The sequence below is a fragment of the Bubalus kerabau genome, chromosome 9 (assembly GCF_029407905.1).
Source record: "Bubalus kerabau isolate K-KA32 ecotype Philippines breed swamp buffalo chromosome 9, PCC_UOA_SB_1v2, whole genome shotgun sequence".
Classification (NCBI taxonomy): Eukaryota; Metazoa; Chordata; class Mammalia; order Artiodactyla; family Bovidae; genus Bubalus; species Bubalus kerabau.
Window position 1 is genome coordinate 82683372 of NC_073632.1, and position 24718 is coordinate 82708089.

A 24718-nucleotide genomic window follows, 5' to 3' on the forward strand; every position below is an offset into this window, starting at 1 on the left:
ATAGCTCAAAAGTTACAATAATAGAATTCATCCTAGCTGAGAATAAGGACTCTTCTCCAGTGTGGAAACGATTAGTAACACCTAGCAATTCTCACTAAATGTAAGTGAAAGTGTAAGTACCACACACTGAATAAGCATGAAATTATAATTTGTTCAGGTCAATAAGCAACACTTGTCTGTGGGAATTACAAGAAAATCCCATTTCTTCTCAATTATCTATGACAACAGAAAGAAAAATGGTACAGACATTCAAAGATACTTAAATATGCACTTAGGTTTGAAAAATTAATATATCATACATGTCTCCAAAGCACCTCTCCTGAGTCAAATTCCCACTACAACCATCCAAAGCACTGAAGTTCCCAACCTTGGCTGGCTATTTTGCATCTCCTGGAAGGATTTTTTAAAATATCAATGTGTATGACCTACCCTAGAATTTTGGGGGTTATGGCCTGAGCATCAGTATTTTTTAAAAGTTCCCCAGGTTCCTCTAAAACACAGCCGGGTGGAAATACCTGACCTAGGAAAATAGTTGACAAATGTGTAGAATGTTAGCGGAAGCCAACTCAAGATGTACAACTAGTTGGGACAAATTACGAGAGTGTCCTTAGAATCCAGCAGCTTGCTCTTATGACTACTCTGATGCTCTAACGAAGTGTTTTTAGAGTGTGAGGGAACCACAGAAGAAGCTGCTTTTGTTGCTATGACCTTCACTACAGATGGTAGTGTTTAGTGTATGCTGGATTATGCATTATTCACACCCATCCTACCATCTGAGCAATTATCCTTTGTAACTGCTACCTTTTTAAAAGCCACCTTGAAACTCTCCAGGTCACAAAGGTAGAAATGCTTTCTGTGTTGTATCTCACAATAACATTATAGACTTCACCTTAATCTTCTCATAGAGGTAACAAAAAGATGCCCCACAGCAGCTATTCAAGAGAAGGGCTTGTCATGCAAGTGTTTTCAAACAAACCACATTATGCCAAATGGATCTTCGCTGGTGTTGGTGTACTCTGTGTATGCACAGTGGCAGCTGAATAAACTTAAGCTACAAAGACAGTTTTCAAAGTGGTTTTCTTCCAAGTGACTACTTACATTTATCTGGTGGTGGGGAGGAAGGTGATATTGCTAAAGACAATCCTTTTAAATTTTATATTGCTTAAAAATCCACTCTATGTATCAATATATAATACTTAAGAACCTATAGGAATATTTGATGAAAATTTTAATATAACACACACACATACATATATATATTCCCTTGTGTATCTAGTGAATAGTTTCTATCACCATCCCAGAAGAATTCATACTTATGTCTCATGAGTTAACCAAGGAGAAATTGCAAAAATACCATGGAAAACCTAAAACTGAATTTACTGTCTACCTACCTAATATCTGTTTCTCCCTCTTTCTGTGATTTTGTTTGAAGAAACAACTAGCCAACTTAAAAACTACTGAGTTTCTAACCTCCTTCATAGTCAGGAGTGGTCACTTTTGGCCAATGAAACAAGAGGTGAAAATAGGCTGGACATTTCTGAGAAAGTTCGTTTTCCTTTTCCCTCTTCCTGTCTGGAATGCAGATAAGGCAGAGTGACCACCTGTCAGAAAGTCATGTACCAAGAATGGAGACCAAGGATGGCAAGGCAGAAAGAGAACTGAGGCCTAGGACACTGGTTACAGGGGAAAGAGGGGTGTCTTTCTGTGCTTGTGGTAATCAGAGAAGGCATCTCTGAGGGCTTGGGAACTGAACTTGGGACCTAATTGATGACAACGAGGCAATCCCGCCAATATGTGGTGTTGCTGGCCCTGATGGAAAAAGAGAGGTCAGCGTGGCTGCAGAGGAGGAGGCGAGGCCACAGAGGGAGGCAGGTGTCTGTGTTAAGGTTCCTGGGTTTTGTGTTGTAAGAACTCACAGCCAGGTTTTAAGTAGTAATGACATGATGTGATTTCAACTCGAGAAAGAGCTCTGTGCAGTCTCTGAGGAAGGGATTTCTCTAATAGTCTTTGTGAGGATCAAAGACTTGTGAGTATGGGACTGCCCTATGACTGTCTCTCCAATGTTGGGGGACATTTCACCAACTCTTTTTGCCCTGTGACGTCACTTTTCTGACGGCTTCAAGAAGAGTCGATTTCTCAGTTGGTCCAGCTTTCCACCTGCAGTTTAGAATGGAGTGCTGACTTCCAATGTCCTTAACACACCTGACCGGAAACTGGAACTTCTGGTTCAAGTCATTTTAGCTGGTGCTTATTCCCCATGTATGTATATAATAAACCAATCACAATGAAACATAACCTGAGCCCAACACACATGGGCCATTCCCTTTTCTACTCTTTGAAAGTCCTAGTTACCATGGAGATGCCATCCTTCCCCAACAGAGTCTTGGGCTTGAATCACTGAGTGATGCGGCAGCTAAACCTCAGAGGGAGCTAATTAAAGCCACAGAGATTTCAGACGGTTTCATTAATTAGAATATCACCAAAATATTTTGTAAATGCTATTAACAACTGAAATACCTTAGAAAGCAGCTTTGATTAGTCACAATTACTGTACCTGCTGTCTCTCTCTGGGATTTCCTTAATGGCGATTCTGACTTGGTTGCTCAGATCTCGACCTGCATAAACTATCCCATAAGTGCCTTTTCCTAAAACGACTCTGTCACCATTTTCATCGTATTCATAGTCATACTACAGAAGGACAAAGGGGGAGAGAAGATGGAAACATTAGCTGCAGTCCACATTTTAAACATCAACTTTTTCCAAGAGCATTTTTCCTTATTTTATCAAATGATTTTAACAAGGAAAACAATAAGATGAGGTTCTAATGAACAGTTTCAAGAACCAAAGAATAAACTTAACACGGAGCATCGTGTGTTCCTATTTTCCCAACTGTGACAGACACCGGGCAGTGGGGGGTGGGGGCGGCAGAGAGGGACTATGTATTGAAATCCATAAAAGTGCTTCTCCAAAAGCCCACTTGGATTCTTTACCCACTGAATCCTGTTTATCACTGATTCTGAAGATGAGTATGATTAGCATCAATGTCTCTCAATAGCTATCACACTGAATTAACTGTTCTTTTGTTTTTCAGCTTTTGGTACCATCAAAGCATTTCACACTCTGCCAGGAGAAGAAAACCACTCAATGGCTTTGAGTAAGAAGAAACTTTGAGGTCTTATTAGCTGACAGTATTAAGCAAGGATTATTTGTACTTTACCCCTGTTCCCAATTCCCCAAGCCTCAAAACATTTTAAAAATGAAAAATGGGGACTTCTCTGGCAGTCTGGTAGTTGGGACCCTGTGCTTCCACTGCAGGGGCCACGGGTTCTATCTCTGGTCTGGGAACTAAGATCCCACATGCCTCGTGGCATGACTTAAAAAAATAGAATTAAAAAAAAATGTTTTTTAATGTAAAATTTAAAAATTTTTTTTAAATTTTAAAAAAGGAAAAACTTCAAAATGAAGGAAAAACGTCACTTTTGATGCAAAAAAGGAAATATCTACAGCCCTAAACCCATAGTGGCAAGCATCTCAGTCAAATACGGAAAATAGCATCAAATAAATGAAAGGGGTATAGTGACCTTTAGAACTTCCCAGGTGGCTCAGTGGTAAAGAATCTGCCTGCCAAGCAGAAGTCACGGGTTCAATCCCCGGGTCAGAAAGATCCCCTGAAGAAGGAAATGTCAACCCACTCCAGTATTCTTGCCTGGAGAATCCCATGGACAGAGGAGCCTGGCAGGCTGCAGTCCATAGGTCACAAAGGAGTGGGAAACAACTTAGCAGCTACACAACAACAACATGTGACATTTGGTAGACATCTCAGACCTGGAGGCGTCATCCACAAAGGCATCTTTTGTTGTGGACTTAAACTACAGGAATCCTAGTCATCAAATGATCAAGCCATGTCTATGTAGAAGCCCAGTGTAAAACTACAGACCAACAGGAGAGACCATAAAAACAAGCTCTTTCTTTTGTCTGTATTTTGCTAGAGTATAAAACTAGCAGCACATAGCTAGGTTCAACTCACAGAAGGGTTGGGTTAGCCATTTAAAAAAAAAAAAACAGATTTCTAACATTTGTATATCAGCAAATTTAATATTAACACACAAAATAATCCAAAATAAGATAATGATCACGGATTTTGACACTAAACTAACAACATAGCCTTAAATATAGAGAGCTGATAAAATTACAAAGAAAAATATACAATATAAACCATAATAGGTTCTAAATAGAACCCTTTTAGAAACCAATATATCTAGCAGACAAATTCAAAATAGAGACCCTAATGGCACAAATAACAAGTTTGGTATGGTAGATACAGAGATAGCTACAAATTCCTTCCATGCATATATGAAAAATATAAAATAATTAGTCACATACTAGGCCACAAAGAATATTTCAACAAATTTCAAAGAACAGCTATGATAAAGACCATGATCTTTGACCACAAGATACTAAAAATAAGACAGCCAAAAACTATATTTGAAAACTGAGCATTGCAATTAAAATTATCAAGGGATTAAAAAATAAATGATCATGGGAATTACAAAGTAGTTCAAAAAGAATGACAAGGAGAGCATTGCACATCAAAAACTACAGATTTAGAATTATGTACATAAAATTTTTCAAGAATTGCATTAGAAAACAGAAAACTTTTAAATGATCAAGTTAAATGGTCAAGAAAATACAAAAAGAAGAATATATCACTATCCAAAGAGAGTAGAAGAGTTTCTGGTTTTGGCAATATGGTAGGCTATGTACAGGAAAATGTTCCCACCAAAAAAACCTAGACAAAATTAAATAGACATACTTTAAATGTCTAGTGTGTGTGCTCAGTCATGCCCAACTCTTTGCTACCCCATGGACTACCGTCCATGCTCCAGAGGAGCCCACCAAGCTCCTCTGTCAATGGGATTTTTCCAGGCAAGAATATGGAAGTGGGTTACCATTTTCTACTCCATTAAATGCCTAGCTGGGCTTATAAAAAAGTAAAGAAGACTTCTAGGAACTAGAAATTACAAGCAAAAGGGACACTACAGGGATAATCACAAGAACTGATGACCTTGCAGCCCAAGTGCTGGGGGTGAAGTCTTCTAGATTTATAAATCTAGGGCAGAGGTTGGCAAACAGTTTCTGCAAAGGGCCAGATATTGATTATTTTCAGATTTGTGAGCCATACGATCTCTATGGCAGCAACCCAACCCTGCCATTGTCAGTAGCTCAGTCAATACAGAAGCAAATGGGCATGGCTGTGTTCCAGTAAGACTTTATTCACCAAGAGAAGTGGTGGGCTGGTTTTGGTGTCTGGGCTGAAGTGAAGTGAAGTGAAATCGCTCAGTTGTGTCCGACTCTTTGCAACCCCATGGACAGTAGCCTGCACCAGGCTCCTCCGTCCATGGGATTTTCTAGGCAGGAGTACTGGAGTGGGTTGCCATTTCCTGTGTCTGGGCTACAGTTCATCAATTCCTTATCTGAGACTTTGGTCTTAATGCTCACTGGGATAGGAAATGAAATCCTGTGCCTATGGGAAGGTGAATAGATGGAATACACAAAACCAGGGTCCTTGAAGGACTGTAATTTGGTGAAAGGGTATATTAGAAAAAAGTCAGCCCACGGCACTGAGAAATGAAAAGAAAACTTTGTCTGTCTTAGATTAAGCTCTGAGTAGACAAAGTCTCCTCTGAATACTTTCAACCACTGGCTGACACTCTGCTGTCTGGAGCTCAAATGGACAGTTGTCATTAATACCCATAATCTGTATCGAGCCTGAAAAATTCCTGAGTGACAACAGAAACAAAGCAAAACGTTTAAAAGGAAGACTCCCTTAACACAGGCTATAAAGGATCCACCAGTGAAATTAAGCTCATAATCAAAAATTTAAAAATATATAACAAAATAATTCACCATCAGTGAGTACTGGTTGATTTGACAAGTATCACTCTAAAATAAGTACATTTAACATAAAGATATAAAATAAGAAATCCAAAATATGAGGAAAGAATGAAAAGTGAAAGTGAAAGTGACTCAGTCATATTCAACTCTTTGGGATCCCATGGACTGTATAGTCCATGGAATTCTCCAGGCCAGAATACTGGAGTGGGTAGCCTTTCCCTTCTCCAGGGAATCTCCCCAAATCAGGGATCAAACGACTGTCTCCCACATTGCAGGTGGATTCTTTATCAGCTGAGCCACAAGGGAAGCCCAAGAATACTGGAGTGGGTAGCCCATCCCATCTCCAGGGGATCTTTCCAACCCAGGAATCGAACCAGGGTCTATTGCATTGCAGGTGGATTCTTTACCAACTGAGCTATCAGGGAAGCCCTTGAGAAAAGGATAAAGACACTCTAAAAAGGGCCAGACAGACTTGAGACAGACTCAAACCTAACCTCCAGAAATTGAGCCCTAAATAGGAAAATATATGATATAGGGAAACTACAAAATATCAAAGTCAAAGAGAGGATGATAAAAGGAAGCAGAGAATATTTTTTTAAAAAAAGAACAAATAACCCACAAAGGCAGGTAATCTGGTTACTCTGCAAACTCTCTGGGGTACACATTCTCAACTTTAGAGGCTACTATCACAAAGGATGAGGAAGATGGGGGGCATATTGTTACCAGCTCGTTTATTTGCTTCCAAGAGGTTTCCAAACCTTGATAGAGGCAATCAGGTTGCATTCTTTTGGAGAATGCTACGCCCACTACCATGGCAGGACTTGGTGAACACAGATCTCCCTATCATGGACCCTACTCTGCCAGAAGAAAGAGGCCAAGCTCTGGAAAAGAGATGTCTACTTTCCCAGTGGCAACACTTTACCCAATGTACATTAGAGAATACTCCTATTCTAGCAATCTGACATATGGCTGAAGATTGTCCTTAGACCAGAGGAGAAAAACAGTTATGTTTACAGGATAAGAGAATGGGAAACAGGGATTGTTTAGCAAATTCTCCAGACTGGAAGATACTCCAGCAAAGAGGCAGTACACACAGTCCAAAAATTCTACTTGAAGGAGCCCAAGTCTCTATATCCAACTCTTGGTCCAGACTTTCGCCATGCTATACCATGCATGCTGGAAATCTACCAGCCAGGACCCAGGCTGGCAGGAGGCAGGACGGGGACCATCATCGAAGTCCTGTAACTCATCTTTGCCAGTGTGGCCTATCAAAGGGAGGGAAACCTACACACTGAACCTAGTACTACCACCACCCTACATTATTATGATGCACTCGTAGTGCAGTCGCCAAGTCGTGTCAGACCCTTGCGACCCCATGGACTCCATGCCACGCTTCTCTGATCATGGATTCTCCAGACAAGAATACTGGAGTGGATTGCCATTTCCTTCTCCAGGGGATCTTCCTGATCCAGGAATTGAACTCGGGTCTCCTGCATTGCAGGCAGATTCTGAACCGACTGAGCTATGAGGGAAGCCCCTTTTATAATGCACTATATAATTTTAATTATTATAATTAAAAGAAAAAACATCAGCTTTCAATAACCTACCTCATTTGAAGATCATAATAAACCTATGTCATAGCAGGAAAGGTCTATGATTAGCTCCAATTTACAAATGATCAAAAATATCTCCCACTGAAAATATGTGAAAATGGTGGCTTAAACCTAGCCCATCAGATCCTACCAAGGCCGTAGGACAATCTTTTTTACAGTTATCAACATTCAAAAAACTAAGATCATGGCATCCAGTCCTATCACTTCATGGCAAATAGATAGGGGAAAATGGAAACAGTGGCAGATATTATTTTCTTGGGGTCCAAAATCACTGGGGACAGTGATGGCAGCAACAAAATTAAAAGACGCTTGCCCCTTGGAACGGAGAAGGCAATGGCACCCCACTCCAGTACTCTTGCCTGGAAAATCCCATGGATGGAGGAGCCTGGTGGGCTGCAGTCCATGGGGTTGCTAAGAGTCGGACACGACTGAGCGACTTCACTTTCACTTTTCACTTTCATGCACTGGAGAAGGAAATGGCAACCCACTCCAGTGTTCTTGCCTGGAGAATCCCAGGGATGGTGGAGCCTGATGGGCTGCCGTCTCTGGGGTCACACAGAGTCAGACATGACTGAAGCGACTTAGCAGCAGCAGCCCCTTAGAAGAAAAGCTATGACAAATCTAGACAACATACTAAAAAGCAGAGACATTACTTTGCCAACAAAGATCCATATAGTCGAAGCTATGGCTTTTTCAGTAGTCATGCATGGAAGTGAGAGTTGGACCATAAAGGCTGAACAATGAAGAATTGATGCTTTTGAATTGTGGTGCTGGAGAAGACTCTTGAGAGTCCTTGGACAGCAAGATCAAACCAGTCAATCCTAAAGGAAATCAGTCCTGAATATTCATTGGAAAGACTGATGCTGAAGCTCCAATACTTTAGCCAGCTGATGCAGAGAGCCAATTCATTGAAAAGACCCTGATGCTGAGAAAGATTGAAGGCAAGAGGAGAAGGGGGTGACAGAGGATGAGATGGTTAGATGGCATCTTCGACTAAATGGACATGACTTTGAGTCAACTCGGGGAGATGGTGAAGGGCAGGGAAGCCTGGTGTGCTGCAGTCTATGGGTCACAAAGAATAGGACACAACTGAGGGACTGAATAACAATAACATCAGATTCTAGATTTTCTATTCTTCATACCACCAATGCTGCAGGAAAATCTTTTTCACAGTGTAAGAACTTATAAGAAACTCAGTTCTGTTTCCAAACACCAGTATTGTAAAGATGTTCCAGCATATTCTTGGTATCCACTGAATACCCATATATATTCAAGCAGACAGAGGGTAGACATCTGTTGGCCATCTTAGACTCCATTCTTCCCTTTCTCCCCAGGTCCCATTGACTGCCAAATGCCACTAGGCTGATCCTCACTGCTCTTGCCTCAGATCAGGCCCTCCTTGCTTCTGTGTGTGTGTGCATGCTCAGTCGCTTCAGTTGTATCCATCTCTTTGTGACACTACAGACTGTAGCCCACCAGGATCCTCTGTCCACGAAATTCTCCAGGCAAGAATACTGGAATGGATTGACATGCCCTCCTCCAGGGGATCTTCATGACCCAGGGATTGAACCTGCATCTCTTATATCTCCTGCATTGGCAGGCAGGTTCTTTACCACTAGCACCACCTAGGAAGCCCCCTTGTTCCTGTATTATTCTACAAATCCTCAACAGGCCTTCCTGCTACCTCCTACCCTGTTGCTCGGTTTTCCAGCTCATCCTCCAAAAAGTTAGCAGTGAACTTCCCAAAGTCTAAGGTTCCCAAGTGAACTTTCCACATTCATACCACTGCTTCTGCTTTATGTGTTCCTCATCACTTTTAGGATCAAATCCAAACTCCTTGGCCTGGAGTCAATACCCTTCAGAATCTCTCTGCTGCCTCTGTGTCCAGCCTGCTATCTCATCAACGTCCTCCAAAAACTCCCAGTGAAGTTCCCCAGATCTTTGTGCCTTTACACATAGGCGTTTTCTACCTAAGGAGTTCTGCCTCGTCCTTTAAAATAAGGAAGCTTTCTTGAACTGTCCACCTAATCCTCAAAGCTGGGTTAGATTCTGGTCTGATAGGCTTCCAAGGCCTTTTGCCCTCATTCACAGAGGCATTTTTCACTCTTCTCTTAGGCCATCTGCATTCCAGTCTCTACTCTGAGATCACTGAGAACCAGGACTTTATCTTGAATTGGTCTGTCCCTAGTCTTAGCCATATCTGTATTGCAGTAGAGGTTTAGTGAATATTTGCTTAATCAATCGGGCTATAGAAAATTTAACGGGAACCTTTTCTTAGTTTGTTTTTCCACTATGGAGCCCTAACCACTGAACCATCAGAGAATTCCCTTGATAACAACCAGATGCCAAAACAAAACATTTACCATCAGTATCCTTTTGTTTTTCATTGAGAGGAGTTTTGCCACAGGAATACCTACTTAGCATAGTGAAGAATATACAAGCCTCGACGAAACTGCTCAAGGTTTAGTATCCCTCAGGAATGCAAGGCATCAAAAGACTGTTCTTTTTTTAAAAGAATATTAACTATAGAAGTTGCCTGTTAGACAGAGTGGTCACAGTGAAACTCAAAAGGGCTTTCAATAAAACCGAAAACCATTCCAATGCATGATTGCCGCTTGGTTTCTTTTTTCTTCTTTAATTAATTAATTTATTTTGGCTTGGCTAGGTTCTTAGTTGTGGCTCACGGGATCTTTGCAGCAGTGTGCGGGCTTCTGAGTTGTGCCATATGAACTCTTATTTGCAGCATGCCAGATCTAGTTCTCCAAACAGGGATTGAACTAGGGCCCCCTGCACCGACAGTGTGGAGCCCTACCAACTGGATCACCACAGAAGTCCCTTTCTTCTTTTTTTTAATCCCCTCTTCTTTTTCTTACAATACAGAGATATAATTTTAAAAGGCAGGTTTGAGAAGACTTCCAAGACGTTTAAGCACACAGAATTATCTCTGTGATGACCAGAAGAAGTAGAAAGAAGTCTTGACCAAAGCTACTGCTACTGCTGCTGCTAAGTCACTTCAGTCGTGTTCGACTCTGCGACCCCATAGATGGCAGCCCACCAGGCTCCCCCATCCCTGGGATTCTCCAGGCAAGAACACTGGAGTGGGTTGCCATTTCCTTCTCCAATGCATGAAAGTGAAAAGTGAAAGAGAAGTCGATCAGTCATGTCCGACTCTTAGCGACCCCATGGACTGCAGCCTACCAGGCTCCTCCGTCCATGGGATTTTCCAGGCAAGAGTACTGGAGTGGGGTGCCATTGCCTTCTCCATGACCAAAGCCAAGGGTCTGTTAAATAACGAAAATGGGAAAAAAAAAAAGGCAGTGGCTGGGGGAATCAAGTGTTTTTAAAAATAAGAATAAGATTACACTGCTTATATAGTTTGCATTCTATTTCTATGGCAATGGGTTAACAAACCAGGTGTTGCTAAGGGAGACAACTGCATTTTGAAGCAACGATGGGAATGCTTCTAGAATCAGCCTCTCTTGTTGCCTGCCCAGAACTGTCTAAACTGGCGCGCGTAGGAAGATAATCTTGACAAGGCCAAACACCAAAGCGGTGACTCACTTAGTCCTTGCACTGTCAAGGGACTCACAGTAAAACAGTCACCTTCTAAAAAGCCATGTGCTGTCCCTGGTATTAACTACCTTAGCTGAGTAGTCACCTCAAGGACTCAAGTCGTAGCTTTGCTACTTTTCTAGTTATAATGCCTTAGTAAGATGTAAATGCTAAAAGCATTAATAACTACTAATAGCATTAAGAGTAAAAATGTGGTAGGTATAAATATCTACTTCTATAGCTCTCTCCTTTCTCAGATCTTTACTCACATCTTCCCTCCTCAAGGCTTCCTTGTATAAAATCACATACCTGTTTCACTATAACTTCCTAAATCCTTCCCTACTTAATTTTTCTCCTTTATGTTGATCATTACTCAAACATAGCATGCATTTTACTTACTTACTGTCTCCCACTAGAGTGTAAGCTCAGTGAAGGCAAGGATTTCCTCTATTTTGTTCCCTGCTAGATCCCCAGCACCTAGAAGAGTGTCTTCCTCATAGCAGGTGTCCAATACATATTTGGTGAATGAATTGATGGGATCCACTGGGACCCCCTAATGTGGTATAAAGATTATTTTAAGATAAAAACAACTGAAGAAATAGCTGCAGAAAAAACCTTTTCTAAACATATTTTGCTGACTTAAGCAAAGCCTCTTGAAAATATAGATGCCACAATCTCCTCTCCAGGAGGTTTAGGACCCCTTATATCTGGACCACCAGCTTCCCTGGTGGTGAAGTGTCTGCCTGCAATGCGGGAGACCTGGGTTTGATTCCTGGGTTGGGAAGATCCGCTGGAGAAGGAAATGGCAATCCACTCCAGCACTCTTGCCTGGAAAATCCCATGGATGGAGGAGCCTGATAGGCTACACTCCATGGGGTCGCAAAGAGTGGGACACGACTGAGCGACTTCACTTTCACTTTTCATATCTGGATGAGAAATTACTAAACAAAACCTTTTTCAAAACTTCCCATACTTTCCACTTGTTTCTCATTAGTTTCCCACCATGTTGCTTCCCCTTGAAGTCCTTCTAAAAACTTTTCTTTAAAAAAATTTTTTACCATGCTTTTTTTCTTGATGTGGACCAGTTTTTAAAGTTTTTATTGAACATGTTATAATATTACTTCTGTTTCATGTTTTGGATTTTTGGCCATGAGGCATGTAGGAATTGAGGAATTCACCAGGAATTGAACCCACATCCTTTGCATTAGAAGGTGAAGTCTCAACCACTGGACTGCCAGGGAAGTCCCAAAGACTTTTCCTATTAAGATAAACAAACTTTTAAATCTAGCTATGCAGGAATTACTTCTTTGCATATTCCCTCATACAGGAATAAACTGTTGTCTTTTCTCTTGTTAATCTTTGTCAGTTAATTTGCAGGCCTCTAATCACTGAACATGAGTTGACAGAGGAAAAAAGTTTCTTTTTCTTGCAACAGAACAAATGAATGAGTAACAAACATATTCTTATCATACAACACCATAGTGACAGCTATTCCAAGGCAGTGCAGTAACTGTGGGTGATCAGCTTCAGGTCTGGTTGTGGTTTAGTCACTAAGTCACGTCCAACTCTTTTATGACCCCTACATGGACTGTAGCCTGCCAGCCTCCTCTGTCCATGGGATTTCCCAGGCAAGAATACTGGAGTGGGTAGCCATTTCCTTCTCCAGGGCACCTTCCCAACCCAGGGGTTGAACCCGCCTTTCCTGCACTGGCAGGCAGGTTCTTTACCGCTGAGCCAGATCTGTACAAAAATAGAAACACGAGGCCAAAGAAAAACAAACCAGTGTGCTACTGGATGACTCTGAATTGATTTAAATGAATTCTAAACCATAATTCACGGTTAATGTTTGTGAGGCAAATCATCAAAAAAGAAATGGTAAGGTTTCATCATCCAGCAGATGTTTGAGTGAAAGGAAAACATTTCATTTGTCTTACTTGTTCCCTGTGTGTTCCATCACACAGGGGGCAGCTTCCTCTCTATGCAGCCTGGAAATTACACAGAAACAGGTTCACAGGGCCAGCTGCTATGATTACTTCAGGCTTGTGTCAATTGGATGCCCATTCTGATAAAACAGTGAGGTACAAATGCATAAAAGAAAAAGGAGCACCACGGGAAAAGGGAAGGAGAATATCTGTATGTTTGAAAGAGGCATGAAGAGGAAGGCAACATATTCTGTACTGAACACCAAAGGAACTCAGTAATTTATGGTTTCTTCCAAACAACTAAAAAAGAGAGAGGGAGAGATTAAGCAAACGGGCGGAGAGTGGCTTGATTGTGGTATTCAGCTTGATTATGGTATTCATTCTTTCATTGACTTCACATTGATTAAACAATCATCAAGCTCATTTCCCAGCATTTACTCTGCCCTCCTCCAATCTATATCCCTCTCCTCCCAGTTTGAGATATTGTCTAAACAACTCTGGTTTTGTCATTCCTCAGCTTCAAACCCTTCTAAGCCTTCTGAATGAACTACATGGATGCCTGATCCCCGCAAGATGATGGGGTGAAAAGGGAAAGAGGGCCACAGTCCAGCCTTGGGATGTAAATAGTCCAATGCAGGCTACTGAACTACAGGGAAATGAAAAGAGTTAGGGCCGAGGACGGGGCAAAAATGCTGTAAGGGCAAAGAAAAGTGAAAAGATGTGGTGAAAATGGTTCAAAGTAAAAAGCACCCTTGAGTTGTATCTCAAAAAGTTAGAGTAGAGTCACCAAGTAAAACAAAGCCGAAAAAGCCTGTGGAGTTGGGCATCTGCATGCCAAGTCCAGAGGCTGGAACAGCATGGCTGTTTGAATAATGGACAGGAGTTTGGCACTGCAGGACGGCAGGATGGAAAGGAAAGGGTAGGTTACAGCCAGAGAGATAAGAATATTGTATGGTGCAGAAATCTTCTTCTAAAAAGAACAGCATCAAAGATTTTTATTTTTATGTTTTAAAATGCCATTTGCAGTGGCATGGATGGACCTAGAGAGTGTCATACTGAGTGAATTAAGTCAGACAGACAAATATCATATGCTTATATGTAAAATCTAAAGACATGGTACAAATGAGCCTATTTACAAAACAGAAGTTGAGTCACAGATGTAGAAAAACTTGCATGGAACTGACATATACATACTACTATATACAGAATAGACAACTAATAAGAACCTACTGAATAGCACAGAGAACTCTATTCGTTACTCTGTAATGACCCATGTGGGAACAGACTCTAAAAAAGAGTGGATATATGTCCATGTATAACTGACTTTGCTGTACGACAGAAACTAACACAACACTGTAAATCAACTATACTCTTAAACAAAAAACTTAAGAAAATAAAAAAGCTTTTTAATTAGGGAAGTCACAGGATTAAATCTGCCTGAGAGATCTCTGCAGTGAGGGCAGGGTCAGTGTTATTGATGGCAGGAGAGATAACAGGCCATATGAGTGATGATGAGGACGTGAGATAGAGGAGTGACAGTGGAATGAAAGGGCTGGAAGAAACACTGGCTGTGAGACTGGAGCAGAGATTCTGGGAGGTATCTGGCTTGGGTAACTGTGCAGATGCCCTTGTTCTTAGTACAGACATGAAAGGCTGGGAGAACAAAAACAGGGACCACAGATGGTAAGTGTTCAAACCCTGACAGTTGACTATAATCAATTGTTCAATGAGTTCAGTGTAAATTTATTAATATAATAAATTCTTTAAGCTATGGGTTCATACCTCTTCCATTTCAAAAGATAGCCCTGAATCAAAAGCATGGCCTTGAATCAAAAGAAGTTGTTTCTCTTTCTGTTTAAAAATAGAGAAGTCCTCTGAAAGTGGTATTGAGCTATATTTAAGAAACCTTGTACAGTTTGTACTAATCTTGAAATTTGTTTAAAATGTGAGCTAGGAAAGGACATGTAAGATCTTCTTGTTCAACTCTCATTTAAGGAATGGTATCATCTTAATCCAGCAGGAGTAAGAATTATGTCCAAAGTTATAAAACTGGTTATTGGCAAAGTCAGAGCTAAAACCCAAGGCCTCTGACCCCAGAACAGGGATCTTACTAGAGTAGAGTCAGGTTTGGTCAATTGGAAGAAGGGTTTGACCATGAACCAAACAAGCCTGAATCCCTCCCACAATTGTACTGCTTCAAAGAAAAAGCATTCAAAATCAGAAAGAAAAGCAAATCTTAACTTGGACTTCAGGTAAGTTTTTCAAACACCAGGAAGTCTAAGGTTTAGTTCAAATTTGTGGTTTATGGAACCACATTAATAGCTAATGTCTGCCAAATGCTGCTATCACCCCATGAAAAGTTAAAAAAACATTTAAAAAGAACATCTGATATTTCTAAAATTTTAATTTTGTTTTGGGCCAATTTGAATTCTATCTCAAATGGAGGTGAAGATCAGAAAATAATTATTCTGCATACAAAATCTTAAACACCAAAGTAATCCTTCTCACTTATACTGTAAAGAATAGGAAGAGAAGGAATTATTTTCAGTATATCATTCACAGCCTGAAGTTTGAGTTCAGTTTGCAATAATGAAATTAAGGAACAAATTTTAATCAAATATTTAGAATACTGGCAACTCGTTTCATACATGATATTTTACATGTTTCAATACCATTCTCCCAAATCTTCCCACCCTCTCCCTCTCCCACAGAGTCCAGGTTCGATGCACGATACTGGATGCTTGGGGCTGGTACACTGGGATGACCCAGAGGGATGGTATGGGGAGGGAGGAGGGAGGAGGGTTCAGGGTGGGGAACACATGTATACCTGTGGTGGATTCATTTTGATATTTGGCAAAACTAATACAATTATGTAAAGTTTAAAAATAAAATAAAATTAAAAAAAAATATTTAGAATACTAAAAACCTGATGTTATGGTGCTAGTTGTAAAGAACCCACCTGCCAATGCAGGAGACATAATCCAGGGTCCAAAAGATCCCCTGGATGAGGGCATGGCAACCCACTCCAGTATTTTTGCCTGGAGAAACCCATGGACAGAAGAGCCTGGTGGGCTATAGTCCATGGAGTCACAAAAAGTTGGACACAACTTAAGCGACTTAGCACATGCACACACAATGTTAGTCATGAATATTGAAAATATCTAAGAAATGTGATCAAGAGTATAATGGAGTTATCATAAGTTATGCAAAAATATAAGTTAAGGTTATTTAATAACTCATGTTGTATAGGTGCTCTGGCCATGAAGGGACTAGGAGAGCCATGAAGGGACTGGAGACCCAAGATGGACAACATCATCTTCACAACCCAGAACATCACTGTATCCATTCATTCATGTCATGCTACCAGAACACCCAAGAATACATCAGCAATGTCACTAGTTGTAGCAATAATAGCAAACTAAGCCAAAATACTTAAAACTAGTATGCTTGAGTTCACTGTATAGACTATACAATCCACTGGGAATACTGCAGAAGCCATTCTGTGTCAGAGATTTTAAATTATTCTGATAGAACACAAATGACGTATAAGAAGGATAAGAGTGTTTTTCTAATATTAAAAGAATAGTGTCCCTGCACTTTCTTGAGAAGGCCTCCCAGGTGGCTCAGTGGTAAAGAATCCATCCATCTGCCAATGCAGAAGACTTGGGTTCTATCCCTGAATCAGGAAGATCCCCTGGAGGAGGAATTGGCAACCTACTCCAGTATTCTTGTTGGGAAAATCCCATGGATAGAGGAGCCTGGCGGGCTACTGTCTATGGGGTTGCAAAGAGTTGGACATTACTGAGCAATTGAGCATGCATACACTTTCTTGAGAAGAGGGGGTTAGGAGCACTTTGATAAATCAGAGAGCTCTACGGTATGAGTTGTTTTTTGTGAGGTCAGCAGACCTACTAAAACCCCTGGACATTCCTAGGAAGAAAAACTGAATGTTTCCCCTCCTTATCTGGCTGGTGAGTGTTCTCAGCACTTGCAGGAGAACTGTCTGATCAGGAAGGGTATCTCACAGGGCCCACCCCACTGATTACCACTGCATACAGATCGGGAGATCCTGACCCGGGGTCTTCTTGACGGCTCTCTGAAAACCAATCTACCTGTCCCTCTAACAGTGCAGGAGACCCAGTCTTAGAAAAGTTAGCCAGTGTAATTCACCACAGAGTCTAAGGGAATTCAAGCCATGTTATGCTGTGCCTGTAGTTAAAGGAGTTTCTAGAGCAGAGTCTCTGAACTGATGATTCAATCAGTTTATGAAGACCAAGCTTGCCCAACCTGGCTATCATAGTCTGGCTATGCTATGTACATTTATCATAAGATGGATTGCTTTTCAAAGAGGGATAATAAAGAATAGATATCGCTGTTTTGTTTTTTTAAAACTCAGCAATTTATGTTATTGTAAAATAACTTCAGGGGTTTTCCAATCTATCCACTTCATAATTTATTACTAATGGAACTGTTTCATTTTCATTGTTAACTTTTACCCTGGCAGTTGCTATGTATCAAGTCATGCTAAATTTAACCCAAATAAAAATAGAGATAATGAAGTACAGTCAAAAGAGCACTGGTGTGGAAGTCAAGATATCTAGTTTCTAATATAATCACTTAAATAAGAAAATATAACATTGCAAAATATTAAGCATAACAAAGTACTGTCTATTATTTTTGCAGACAGCAAGCTAGTACATGGGGAAGATTATTTTTTTTCCAAAGAAGATTATTTTTTTCTTCCATCTTTTTATAACTTAAATGAAAAAGCCTTAGGCCTATTCAGGAATAACAAAGCTATGCTACTTCTGGGGTTTCCTGGGTGGTGCTAGTGGTAAAGAATCCGCCTGCCAATGGGAGACATAAGGATGCGGGTTTGATCCCTGGGTTGGGAAGAGCCCCTGGGGAGAGTATGGCAACCCACTCCAGTATTCTTGTCTGGAGAATCCCATGGACAGAGGAGCCAGGTGGGCTACATTCCATATGAGGTCGCAAAGGGTCAGACATGACTGAAACAGTTTAGCATATACACACATGCATGTAACTGCTAAAGAATTACAGAATTTAATTATAGACATAATTAACAATTGGTTGTTATATTTAAATTTCCTTCGATTGTTACCCTACCACTATGCTTACATAAAACTTAAGTATGCTGCTAGTATACAAGATGACAGTATCAAGATGATCTAAAACATAAGTAAACCAGTCAGACTGGTGCTGTAGTTCAATTTCACTTTAACATTTAAATTTCAATATTAAATTGAATTTAATTTTCAATTATTTGAAAATAATTGAAAATTTCAAATGTTTCAAAATTCAAACATTTAAATGTAAATTTCAATACTTCTTGAATTTAGAATTCTCCCCCAAGTCATAAAATGGGAAGGGCTTGGAGAAAGCAGAGGCCCATTTCATGTCTGGAGAAATGTCACCTTTCAGACACTGAAGATGCCCCAGTGTGAGAGTCAGCACTCTTGAACCTCCCCAGTACTGGTCCTCACTGTGGTAGAACACTCTTTGACACACAGTAGACAGGATGGAGAAAATGGACACAGTTGAAAAATGGGTGTCTGCAAGTGTACTACATCCAGGAGGCACAAGGAAGGGGCGATTGAGAGGAACAGCATCAGGGTGAGCGCTATCACCTCCTCTCTTTATTCTGTTTATCTTCCATTGTTTCAGATTCTCCATGTAAGCATATGAATGAGGGATGCAAACGCTTCTATCATTCAGAATTTTCATGAAATTTTGCTGGTCTGAATTGCAGCATATCTCAGAGGAGAAGAAAAACATGCAAGGGCTCTGTGACTCTTGCATTGAGGGTTATCAACACCCTTAGAGATAAAAGCATAGTTACTCTCTATAAGTAAGATACAAAAACATGGCGTTCCTAAGAGTTCTCTGATGTTTGCTTTTTAGCCCTTTTTAACCAAAGGGATTCTCAAAGCTGTTTTTAACATTAAGGAACAGCTTATAGACTCTAGACTCTCTACTCCTCACCACTACTCATGTAACATGCCTGCTCTCTCTCTTTCTCTCTCACATACACACACACACCTTTCCTTCAGTAAAACTTGAAATAGTTCACTTAAAAAAATTAGCCACAAGAGAAATTTTGTAAAAATTACCTCCAGGGAGTCACCTTCACAATCTCCTTCCTCCGTGTTTTTCCCCTTCTCTTCAGTAATGGTGTTCACCATTTCAAAAAACCTACAGAGAAAATGGGTATGTGGTCACTCATAATAGCTAACATATTAAATATATCCAAGCACGTTTTAAAGTGACTTCAGAGCAAAAGCTGGGATCTAGAGGAGTCAGGCAATAAAGTATGAGCATCAGTGTGAAAAATAAGGTTTGCCAAAAAGAAAACACAGGTTAGTATAATTTGACAGAAATTTCAGACAATGTCTAACACTTCAGATAATAGTAACATGACACTTTACACAATCAGAATGGTAAGGCTAGACAAGGACAGAGAAATGTAAAGAATGTGGACTTGTGTATAAGACTGAGATTGGGAGTATTTACACAATTTGGGACAAACTCCTCCACCTCTCTGAGACTCATTCTCTAACTATAAGTGGGGAATACAAGAAAATGACTGGTAAAGTGCTCAAGGCAGGGCACTCCTCATTAAATATTAACTATTATTGTTTTGCTGCTATTAATATTATTATTTTAAACGGGACATAACAGAAACATCCACCTTCTGAAGTAGTGTCTCTAACTACTCAGTTAGAGTTTGATCTCAGTTCCTGAAACTTCAGCCTGAGCACCTCAGTATCCATGCGGGGTCCCCTATACACGGTCTGCAAAATACTGACGTGAACCAGGAATGGCTATCTTTTACGTTTGTGACAGAAGCCACCTCTCTTTTGGTGATAAACATTTTCTTCAGTAATTATTCTTCTAAAGTTTTGTTTTGTTTTCTGGAGATCATTGCAGAGCTTTAAAAAAAAAAATTATGGCAAGAAACAGATTTTCCCTCTGGGCACTAGCTGAGTCTGTCCCTCCAGAGGGGATGCTAATGGTTTCTAGTCCAGACGTGGAGTAAGGGAGGCACTCTGAACAGGGGCTGATGATATCACAGGTAGGTCATGCGGTGCACAGTCAGCCCAAGGAAAGAACAGGTTACTGTGTGGCAAGAAAAGCTTCCTACCACAACTCAGAACTTTTCTGTTATCTCTATACCTATGAAAGCATAGAAAATAAATATACTGGCCTCTGCCCCAGGTCCTGGGCACAGAGATCCTAAAATCCTTGTAATTTTCTGAGTGATAAGAGTACGAGGAACATCTTGTATTCTAATATTTGTCTTAGACCTCATCCCTGATACAGTGCTCCTAAAACCTTCATAAGCTCCTAAGTGATAGAGAACCAGGAGCATCTCTTGTTCTAATGAGGCGATTCTAGGCGGGCTTCTGGATGACTCCTGGATGGGAACTGATCACTAGAAATACCAAAACATGATTAAAAGCCTGGAATTTCCAATCTTACCTCCCATCCTTCATAGATGGAAGTGGAGTTATTACCTGTTCATGCCTACTTGAGGAATGGGGCTTCCCAGGCAGTTCAGTGGTAAAGAATCCACTTGTCAATGCAGGAGATGCAGGAGACACGGGTTTGACCCCTAGGTGGGGAAGATCCCCTGGAGGAAATAGCAACCCACTCCAGTATTCTTGTCTGGAAAATCCCATGGACAGAGGAGCCTGGCAGGCTACAGTCCATGGGGTTGCAAAGAGTTGGACAGGACTGAGCAACTGACTACACACACACACACACACACACACGTGAGGAAGCATCCACAAAATACCAATAGTAAGGGATTCAGAGAGCTTCCAGGTTGGTGCAAACATTCACACAGGGAGGGTGACTCACCCCAACTCCACAGGAACAGAAGCTCCTGCTCTCAGGACCCTCCCAGTCCTCAGCTTACAAATCACTTCATCTGGCTGTTCATCTGTATTATGTCCTTTAATGATTTGGTAAACGTTAAGTGTTTTCCTGAGTTCTGTGAGCCTCTCTAGCAAATTAATCAAACCAAGAAGGGTGTCACCAGGACCTCTGAGCTATAACTGGTTTGTCTAAAACATAGGTGGTGATAACCTGGGCTTGCAACTGGCACCTGAGGTGGAGGGAATAAACAGTCTTATGGGACTCACATCCTATGGGATCTCACTCTACCTCCAGGTCGACTGAGTTCAATCGCAGGTGTCACAAAGAATTGTTATGGGGGAAAATCTCCACACATTTGGGGACAAGAAATATCAGAAATGAGGTGTTTTTGTGAGGAATAAAGGAGACACACAGAAAAGAAACATAGTAGGGAAGAATTGGGGTTTTCCCTACTTAGGAAGGAAAAAAAAATTCTGTTCTTATACAGTGCTTTTTTTTTTTTTAATCTATCCATCCAACAAATACCATTGAGTGTCTAATGGAATAAAACACTGTTCTGGCCTTTGGAAATATGACAATGAGCAAAATCGGTAATGTCCATTTTGTTTTGTTTTTTAATACATGCACTGAAGGACAAAGGACTCAGTGCCCAAGAGAACAGCACCCTTAATTAATTAATTAATTAATTAATTAATTAAAATCTTATTTAATTAATTAATTTTACATTTTGGCTGTGCGGCATGTGGGATCTTAGTTCCCTGACCAGGGATTGAACTCACACCCCCTATGGTGGAAGTGCAGAGTCTTAACCACTGGGCCACCAGGGAGGTCCCCAACAATGTCCATTTTGGAGCTGGGAGCCTCTCTCTGGAGTTTGCTTGTGACACTAAGTTCTTCACTCTTCCTTCCTCTATACATACATTTCTTGGAGGTTAACGATACGGAGAAAAAAAATCCCAAACCTGATTAGAATGACAGTATGCTCTGATGAAGATGACATATCTTGATGAGTTAAAGACACAAGTAACTTTAACCAAAAGGAAGAAGAACACGAAAGACCTAAACAAATTCTGAAGATCTGGGGTAAAGATTTCCATCAGCTACTCACACAAAATTTTCTAACATGAACATTCTAAGTAGAAAATACACTTCTGGTGGGATGGGAGCACAGGTAATTTTTAGATGCTTGGATTCCAGAGTTGCATGTGCCTTGTTCAAATCCCAAATTTTATGCTTTTTGGCTATATATGATTATAGGCTAGTTAAACTCTCCAGTTCAGTTCAGTTGCTCAGTCATATTTGACTCTTTGTAACCCCATGGACTGCAGCATGCCAGGCTTCCCTGTCCATCACCAACTCCCGGAGCTTGCTCACACTCACGTCCATCAGGTCAGTGATGCCATTCAACCATCTCATTCTCTGTTGTCCCCTTCCCCTCATGCCCTCAATCTTTCCCAGTATCAGGGTCTTTTCGAATGAGTCAGCTCTTTGAATCAGGTGGCCAAATTATTGGAGCTTCATCTTCAGTGTCAGTCCTTCCAATGAATATTCAGGACTGGTTTCCTTTAGGATTGACTGGTTTGATCTCCTTGCAGTCCAAGAGACTCTCAAGAGTCTTCTCTAACACCACAGTTGAAAAGCATAAACTCTCCAAGACTCTACTTTTTTATTTAACTCTTTTCAACATAACTATTAATATTACCTACCTAATAAAGTTTATTTGAAGATTAAAATAGATATAGGCCTATAAGATTTATATAGTACTCCATAAATCTTAGCTATAATTATCATTGAAATAAATGAATAGCCTTGAGAATTCAAGTGTAAGTAGAAAAGTCGACGATACATGTGCTAGGAATTCTTTCTTATTTCCAAGTCTTTTTTTACTATACATTCAGTTCAGTTCAGTCACTCAGTCATGTTCAATTCTTTGTGACCCCATGAATTGCAGCACACCAGGCCTCCCTGTCCATCACCAACTCCCGGAGTTTACTCAAACTCACATCCTTTGAGTTGGTGATGCCATCTAGCCATCTCATCCTCTGCCATCCCCTTCTCCTCCTGCCCCCAATCCCTCCCAGCAACAGAGTCTTTTCCAATGAGTCAACTCTTCACACTAGGTGGCCAAAGTATTGGAGTTTCAGCTTTAGCATCATTCCTTCCAAAGAACACTCAGGACTGATCTCCTTTAGAATGGACTGGTTGGATCTCCTTACAGTCCAAGGGACTCTCAAGAGTCTTCTCCAACACCACAGTTCAAAAGCATCAATTCTTTGGCGCTCAGCTTTCTTCACAGTCCAACTCTCACATCCATACATGACCACTGGAAAAAACATAGCCTTGACTGGACGGACCTTTGTTGGCAAAGTAATGTCTCTGCTTTTGAATATGCTATCTCGGTTGGTCATAACTTTCCTTCCAAGGAGTAAGTGTCTTTTAATTTCATGGCTGCAATCACCATCTGCAGTGATTTTGGAGCCCCCCAAAATAAAGTCTGATACTGTTTCCACTGTTTCCCCATCTATTTGCCATTAAGTGATGGGACCAGATGCCATGATCTTAGTTTTCTGAATGCTGAGCTTTAAGCCAACTGTTTCACTCTCCTCTTTTACTTTCATCAAGAGGCTTTTTAGTTCTTCTTCGCTTTCTGCCATAAGGGTGGTGTCATCTGCATATCTGAGGTTATTGATATTTCTCCTGGCAATCTTGATTCCAGCTTGTGCTTCTTCCAGCCCAGCATTTCTCATGATGTACTCTGCATAGAAGTTAAATAAGCAGGGTGACAATATACAGCCTTGACGTACTCCTTCTCCTATTTGGAACCAGTCTGTTGTTCCATGTCCAGTTTTAACTGTTGCTTCCTGACTACATATAGGTTTCTCAAGAGGCAGATCAGGTGGTCTGGTATTCCCATCTCTTTCAGAATTTTCCACAGTTTATTGTGATCCACACAGTCAAAGGCTTTGGCATAGTCAATAAAGCAGAAATAGATGTTTTTCTGGAACTCTCTTGCTTTTTCCATGATCCAGCGGATGTTGGCAATTTGATCTCTGGTTCCTCTGCCTTTTCTAAAACCAGCTTGAACATCTGGAAGTTCACGGTTCACGTATTGCTGAAGCTTGGCTTGGAGAATTTTGAGCATTACTTTACTAGCGTGTGAGATGAGTGCAATTGTGCGGTAGTTTCAGCATTCTTTGGCATTGCCTTTTAAAGATAAAACTTTAGCTAGGAATCATAAATTAAGCATACATATTTTTGGTGCCAAGATAAAAAGACTGAGTGTATATTGTAGCTAGTATATCAATCATTTATAATGGTGTCAAATAGTGATTATTTGAATAAGAATAACCCCGAACAAAATTTTAAGTCCAAGCTGGCTTTTACTGCACTTTGTGTCCCAACTGTAACTCACTTCTACTTGTTGTTTAATTGCTAAGTCATATCCAGCTCTTTGCGACACTATGGACTGTAGCCAGGCAGGCTCCTCTGTCCATGGGATTTCCCAGGCAAGGATCCTGGAGTGGGTTGCCATTTCCTTCTCCAGGGCATCTTCCTGACCCAGGTATCAAACCCACATTTCCTGCTTGCCAGGTGGATCCTGTACTGCTGAGCCACCTTGGACGACCCACTCATTTCTACAGGTCCCCACAATTAGGCACCGAGAAGAACTCAGTTATTAGCCCAAGAGAAATATACTCAGGGAGGTTAACACAAACATACAAAGCAGTTCATGGATTTTTGGATTATCTTTTATTGGTGTAAATTAGATCACTGGTTTTTAACTCAATATGTTCCTCCACTTAAAAATCCAATATAATTAGTCCAGGGTACAGCTCA

General features: G+C 40.8%; 1 protein-coding gene across 2 annotated transcripts in view; it reads right to left on the minus strand.

Moving 5' to 3' along the window:
* MAP3K5 (mitogen-activated protein kinase kinase kinase 5) overlaps window positions 1-24718 on the minus strand; it is a 227165-nt gene that overhangs the window by 52617 nt on the left and 149830 nt on the right. For both annotated transcript variants that reach the window (XM_055535729.1, XM_055535728.1), the window contains exons 14-15: window positions 19114-19195; window positions 2555-2688 (exon numbers count right to left, since the gene is read on the minus strand). In XM_055535729.1, the coding sequence (XP_055391704.1) occupies window positions 2555-2688; window positions 19114-19195 (216 nt within the window). The remainder of the gene's footprint in view (window positions 1-2554; window positions 2689-19113; window positions 19196-24718) is intronic.